The sequence below is a fragment of the Ammodytes marinus genome (assembly GCF_949987685.1).
Source record: "Ammodytes marinus genome assembly, contig: scaffold_183, whole genome shotgun sequence".
Taxonomy (NCBI): Eukaryota; Metazoa; Chordata; class Actinopteri; order Uranoscopiformes; family Ammodytidae; genus Ammodytes; species Ammodytes marinus.
The window spans coordinates 20,001-27,448 of NW_027648326.1; the positions used below are offsets into that span (position 1 = coordinate 20,001).

The 7,448-nt window shown below is 43.1% G+C and overlaps 1 protein-coding gene across 2 annotated transcripts; it reads left to right on the plus strand.

Annotated features, from left to right (window-relative positions):
• The first annotated feature begins 143 nt into the window (after positions 1–143).
• On the plus strand, positions 144–7,144 carry LOC307270749 (complement C1q-like protein 2). Of its 2 annotated transcripts, none has more exons than XM_080054631.1 (4): positions 144–303; positions 2,809–2,862; positions 5,740–5,871; positions 6,351–7,144. In XM_080054631.1, the coding sequence occupies exons 1-4, from the start codon at positions 213–215 to the stop codon at positions 6,626–6,628; spliced, it is 555 nt and encodes a 184-aa protein (XP_079910757.1). In that variant the 5' UTR covers positions 144–212; the 3' UTR covers positions 6,629–7,144. The 2 variants fall into 2 exon arrangements, with proteins under 2 accessions (XP_079910757.1, XP_079910758.1); XM_080054632.1 differs by lacking the exon at positions 144–303 and adding an exon at positions 870–890.
• The last annotated feature ends 304 nt before the right edge of the window (positions 7,145–7,448 follow it).

Genomic DNA, 7,448 nt, shown 5'->3' on the forward strand with positions numbered 1-7,448 from the left:
AAATGGGAGCAAAAACAAAAGTGTTGCGTTTATATTTTTGTTGAGTGTACATAATGGAGGCGTGGTTGGAAATCTGAGAGAAAACCCTGAAGGCAGAACTGTACCGTTTGACAGTAAACAAGGGTAAGACAAACTCTCACTCTCCCCTCTATATAAGAGTCACTCAGGTTAACACTGACACAGTTCATCTGACAGGAGAACAGAGAAGCAACATGGCCGCCGTAGACAAGCTTCTGGGAGAGGTGGTGGAGGACGACCGTGGACTGCATGCTTTGCTGAAGGAGATGGTGAAGCAGAATAAAGGTAAAGACACAGGGCTACTGACAGACAGACAGACAGACAGACAGACAGACAGACAGACAGACAGACAGACAGACAGACAGACAGACAGACAGACAGACAGACAGACAGACAGACAGACAGACAGACAGGGCTACTGACAGACAGACAGACAGACAGACAGACAGACAGACAGACAGAGCTACTGACAGACAGACAGACAGACAGACAGACAGAGACAGACAGACAGAGCTACTGACAGTCCCCAGAGTAAGGACTAGACAGACAGACAGACAGACAGACAGGGCTACTGACAGTCCCCAGAGTAAGGACTAGACAGACAGACAGACAGACAGACAGGGCTACTGACAGTCCCCAGAGTAAGGACTAGACAGACAGACAGACAGACAGACAGAGCTACTGACAGTCCCCAGAGTAAGGACTAGACAGACAGACAGACAGACAGACAGACAGACAGAGCTACTGACAGTCCCCAGAGTAAGGACTAGACAGACAGACAGACAGACAGACAGACAGACAGACAGACAGACAGACAGACAGACAGACAGACAGACATGCTTTGTTGAAGGAGATGGTGAAGCAGAATAAAGGTAAAGTGATACGTTTATCGGTGGTCAGAGTTACAGTGAGTTTTTTGGCTCACTGTAACTCCACTGTAACTCTTTTTGAGTGTAAAAATGTAAATGTAGTGTCCTATAGAGAAAAATATCTGCCAAAATATTATGTTTATTTTCCATCTAAGATTAAATTGATTTTGCTTTTGAGGTCAGAAAAACCAGGGGTTATTGTTAAAACAGGTTCAGAGAAATGTCCTGCCATTGTTTAAAGTAATGTTTTTGTTTTGTTTTTGTTTTTGTTTTCTTGCCGTACACCATTGTTTGTTTGTAATGATTTAATTTGAATTGTGTGCTCCATGCCATGTGCTATGGCCGTGAGCCGTAATAAATAAATGAAATGAGAGAATTAATTACATTAGAAACTCTAAAAACAACAATGTAAAGTTGTCAGTTCAGAATATTTTTATATTTTTATATAAAAATATATTTCTATATATATTTTATAATCTTTAGGGTAGGATTGTGACTTGAGTAACTAAGTATTTGGTCCTTCCCTGTGTTATTACATCGAGAACTAACTCCAAGCCCAGGTCTACGTGACAGATAGTAGAAAATGTGTTTGTTGAAAGCTGCTTCTGCTGCTGACAGATTTCATGTTACTAACTTTAAAGACCTACTTCACCGGTGGGAATATGAAGGTGTATTGAACTCTGAGATCCTATGTAGTATAAATGTGCAAAAAAAAAATCAAATCGGATCATCCTAGCCTGAGAAAAGGCAGAAAGAGTGTTTTATGGTCTCACTGTCTAACCCTACAGTTTCCTTACTGTGACATCACAGTAAGGGTTTGGATTAACAGGACAGCTGGGCCAAGGGAAGACTGAGGGAAGACTGAGGGAAGAAAAACCTCATTCATTATATTATAATAGTGATTTTATAATGATAGAACGCTGGTTCCGTTTGGGTGAAGTATTCCTTTAACCGTGGAGGCCAAACTGTAAATGTGTGAATATATAGAGAGACACAGAGAGAGGGAGAGAGAAAGGGGGAGCGAGAGAGACAGAGAGGGAGGGGGAGAGAGAGAGAGACACAGAGAGAGGGAGAGAGAGACACAGAGAGAGGGAGAGAGAAAGGGGGAGCGAGAGAGACAGAGAGGGAGGGGGAGAGAGAGAGAGAGGGAGAGAGAGACACAGAGAGAGGGAGAGAGAGACACAGAGAGAGGGAGAGAGAAAGGGGGAGCGGGGATTTCTCTCTTTGTTTGGAGAAGGTACAACTCAGTTAAACCTTTAATATTTGAGGATTTATCATTCTGAAAATATTTTCATGATTTAAGAAAAAAACCTTAAATGGTGGATGGAACATATTTACATTGCTCTTTCCCTCTCTCTCTCTCTCCCTCCCTCTGTGTCTCTCTCTCCCTCTCTCTCCCCCTCCCTCTCTGTCTCTCTCCCTCTCTCTGTGTCTCTCTCTCCCTCTCTCTCCCCCTCCCTCTCTGTCTCTCTCCCTCTCTCTGTGTCTCTCTCTCTCTCACTCTCTCTCTCCCCCTCCCTCTCTGTCTCTCTCGCTCCCCCTTTCTCTCTCCCTCTCTCTGTGTCTCTCTCTCACTCTCTCTCTCCCCCTCCCTCTCTGTCTCTCTCCCTCTCTCTCTCTGTCCCTCTCCCTCTCTCTGTGTCTCTCTCTCCCTCTCTCTCCCCCTCCGTCCCTCCCTCTCTGTCTCTCTCGCTCCCCCTTTCTCTCTCCCTCCTCCCCCTCCCTCTCTCCCTCTCTCTCTCTCCCTCCCTCTCTGTCTCTCTCACTCTCTCTCCCCCTCCCTCTCTCACTCTCACTCTCTCCCTCTCTCTCTCCCCCTCCCTCTCTGTCTCTCCCTCTCTCTCCCCCTCCTTCTCTCACTCTCTCCCTCTCTCTCTCCCTCCTCCCTCTCTCTCTCAAACTTTATCTGCATGTTTTTCAGAACAAGCAGCAAAGCATCAGACGGAGCTTGATGAGCTGAAGAAACAGCTGCAAGGTGTGTGGATTAATCAGGTCTCCTCCTCTAGAGTATTATACAGGTGAAACTCGAAAAATTAGAATATCATGCAAAAGTTCATTTATTTCAGTAATTCAACTTAAAAGGTGAAACTAATATATTATATAGACTCATTACATGCAAAGTGAGATATCTCAAGCCTTCATTTGTTATAATTGTATTTATTATGGCTAACAGCTTGTGAAAACCCCACATTCAAAATATCAGAAAATTTTAATATTGCATAAAAATCAATAAAGAAGGGATTTTCAATACAGAAATGTCAGCCCTCTATAAAGTATAATCATCCATATGTACTCAGTACGTGGTTTGGGCCCCTTTTGAATGAATTCTGGCCTCAGTTCCAATTCATTTTCCATGATATTCTAATAATATGAGTTTCACCTGTACTATTACGTTCAGGTTGTGAGGGGTTTTTAATATGCTCAAACTGAAAATAATTTTCTAGTTTAAAGTTATACACTGTAGGATTTTCATCTAGCTAACTATGGTTGCGTTCCGAATCTCATACTTTCTACTATATAGTATGGTAGAAAAAAGATTTAGGATGTCCCGATTCTTGTGGCCAGATTTAGGATGGTTAGAAGTACCCGGATGTCCTACTTCATGCGGCCAAGATTGTTAGTGTTGAAAACTGCATCCTATTTGGGGCGATTCTGACCCACAATCCAGTGCGCACGTGAAGTGACGTCACATCGACGAAGCCTCCGTATGAAAACAACCGGGGATGCGACGGATATAAAAGCAAGAGGCAAGATCAAGGCGCCATGTTAGGATGAAATAAGAGAGTAAAGTATGTCCCAATAGTATGCCTACTGCATCCTAACTAGATTATTTTTATCGTCGGATGTAGTATGTAGAACAGAAAAAAGAAAGAGTATGCGATTCGGAACGCAACCTGTGTGTTAAGTTCCTAGCCATCAGATAGTGAGATGGTGATTGAACATATGACCCACTGATGAAAGCGCCTGTATTCGCTGCTTTGCCCTGTTATACTATCAGAGGGGCTATGCTGCATTAAAGCTCCCATATTATACACTTTTCGGTTCTATTATACACCATATTATATGGTCTTAGTGGTCCCTAATACGTTTTTCTTTAATTGTTTGCTGAAAAAAAACTTTCAGATAATGTTTTGTACTATGCTGATGTTCAGCTAATCTCACAATGGCCTATTTTTTTAAAAAGAGCTGCAGCTCCCCTCGTAAATATACAATCTTTGAGCTCCCCCCGCCCCCTGTCCGGAAGCGAAGCCAGATACGCCTCGCCCTCTGTCTGTCAGGGCCGTGGACCAATAAGAAATAGGGGTGTGGGCTGCACAGTGGAAGCTTCTGGCTTTCCAGTTTTTGAGGTCAAAAACGAGGAGAATTCTGACTGGAGTATATTGGGGGGAGGGGTGGGGGTTTCAGAAAGGGGGAGAGTGAGAAAAGGAGAGATTGTTATTTTTTTTAAATATTTTGGCAGTCTCTAGGCACACCGTGGACCCATGGATATGTTAGAACACATTTAAAAAGTGCATTTAGCATAATATGGGACCTTTAACCAAGCTGCAATGGTGCATTCATTTACTCAGAATCAGTAGTACTCAGTTCAGACCTGTGTGCATTCAATAACTGTTAGATTTTTAATTTTAGTTTTATAGTTTTATACCCAGACTGTGGTTTGTATAAGACATGATCCTAGGTCCCACATTTTCAAAATGAATGAAAAGGTCTCTCTGCACGCTGTGTGTGCTGCCGTGTCTGCAGTTCCCGATTTTCCATGTGCACTCGAATGCAGCATGGCAAGCCTGGGCAAGTGTTGACGCTGCAAGTGCCCAATGCTGTAGCAGCAATACAGAGCATGTCTGTCCGTCTGTCTGTCTGTCTGTCTGTCTGTCTGTCTGTCTGTCTGTCTGTCTGTCTGTCTGTCTGTCTGTCTGTCTGTCTGTCAGTCTGCACTTCTCATAACTTCTGGGTCACAATGTTGGATCAGAACACACAGAGAAAGCATTCTGCAGGTGCCACACTACTGACTTCATACATTTACTGTCCGGCCACCTTTATTTCTACAGGTAAATCCCATTGAGACCGAAGACTCTTTTTCAAGGGAGACCTGTTTTCCTTTCCCACGTTACCATTCACACACACATTCATACACCGATAGGAGGCTAACTATCGACATTCACACGAGGCAAGGTGGGTGAAGTGTCTTGCCCAAGGACACAACAACCATGACACAGGTGGCAGGGCGGGGATCGAACCTCCAACCCTTTGATCATCAGCCGACCCACTCTACCACCTGAGCCACAGTCGCCCCAGAAATGGCAGATTACAGCTTTAAAAAATCTTCTTAAAGACAATCTGTGTGTGTAAATGGTAAATGGTAAATATCTCTGAACCATCGGGAGACATTTGGGGTTCAGTGTCTTGTGTATTTTTGTTAATAGGTAGTAGGCAGGGTGTGTGTGTAAAGCTGGACTGTATGGTGGTGCATGCACTCACCACAATGACAGAAGGGAATAATCTGTAAATGAATGTGTCTCTAGCCAGTGGTGCCTGCAACCAGTGACATGCCTGCAACCAGTGACATGCCTGCAACCAGTGACATGCCTGCAACCAGTGACATGCCTGTAACCAGTGACATGCCTGCTAAACTACAGAGAATAATGATGCCAGGGTTATGTTCACAGACAGCTGAATATATTTCCATTGCTCTGTCTGTCTGTCTGTCTGTCTGTCTGTCTGTCTGTCTGTCTGTCTGTCTGTCTGTCTGTCTGTCTGTCTGTCTGTCTGTCTGTCTGTCTGTCTGTCTGTCTGTCTGTCTGTCTGTCTGTCTGTCTGTCTGTCTGTCTGTCTGTCTGTCTCACTCTCACAGGTAAACAGGTGGCTTTCTCTGCCTCTCTTGTGGCTTCTGGCAGTCACACTATCGGACCCTTTGATGTTCTCACTCCTTTGGTCTACAAACACGTCGTCACCAACATTGGAAACGCCTACAGCCCAGACACAGGTACCTGAACTAGACATTTAACTTTTGGCCGATGGTGAAAAGAGTTGAAGTTTCATGGTAATAAGATTTATAAGTGTGTCGCCTAGGACTAAACAAGGAGACAGACAGACAGACAGACAGACAGACAGACAGACAGACAGACCTACCTACAGTCCCCAGAGTTAGGACTAAACAAGGAGAAGCAGCTTTTAGTTTTTATGCACCAAATCTCTGGAACAAACTCCCAGAGAACTTGAGGTCTGCTGCAACTCTCAGTTCTTTTAAATCGAGTCTGAAGACTTTTTTGTTTTCATTTTAACCTGCAATTTTTATCTTATTTGCTTCTTTTATTCGCTTTTAAATGTTTTCTGATGTGTTTTATGTATTCTAATCTTGCCCCCCTGTAAAGCACTTTGAATGGCCTTGTGTCTGAATTGTGCTATATAAATAAACTTGCCTTGCCTCGCCTTAAAATGACAAAAAAAAACATCTTTCCACAGGTGCCTTCACTGCACCGCTGAAAGGAGCCTATCACTTCGAGTGGCACGTGTATGGAGCTGGAGGTAATCCTACCGGCGCTGTGCTGAGGAAGAATTCAGAGTCCGTCTTCCTGGCATACGAGGAGCAGTCCACCAATTGTTCGTCTGCTTCTCAGGGCGGCTCGCTGCTCCTGGAGGCTGGGGATGTCGTGTCTGTGCAGCTGTATCACAAATCCAAAGTGGCAGACAGTTACAATCACCACACCACCTTCAGCGGGCATCTGCTTTTCACCATGTAACACACAAACATCTTCACCTATACATGATGTTAATGCAGGTTCTGCTTTTCTTTAAAGGCCTACTTCACCGGTTTGAATATGAAGGTGTATTGAACTCGGAGATCCTATGAAGTATAAATGTGCAAAAAATGTTTTAAATCGGATCATCCTAGCCTGAGAAAAGGCAGAAAGAGTGTTGTGACATCACAGAAAGAGAAATGTAGGGTTAGACAGTGAGACCATAAAACACTCTTTCTGCCTTTTCTCAGGCTAGGATGATCCGATTTCATTTTTTTTTGCACATTTATATTTCATAGGATCTCAGAGTTCAATACACCTTCATATTCCAACCGGTGAAGTAGGCCTTTAATAATTCTGGTGCTTATAATATCGTAATTTTAATCACTGCAGCAAAGTCAAGTTAACTTTTTAATTTCCCTTCATATAAAAGCCGAGTCATAAATGTTCAAATCGAAGACAAATTGCACGCCATGTCATTTGTCTGATTCATTTATCAATAAATATAACTGCATAGCATTGCTGGACATGTCATTAATATTGTTGGTGTCATTTAAATATCAACAGATTGAAAGCAACGACAAACAATTGCTTCAAGTCGGGATAAGATAAGAGAAGTTTTTATTGCTCAGAAGATGTAAATACTTGGTTATAGATTCACTTGCATACTTGTATACATATCTTTACTATATGCTGCTTTGATTCAAATGCAGCAGTTTAAAGCTGCAGTGTGTAATATGACATCATCAAGAAAGTTCTACAAAGTTCTAGAATGCAACGCTCCCTGGGTAACCCCACCCCTTTAGAATAATAACAGAAGCTA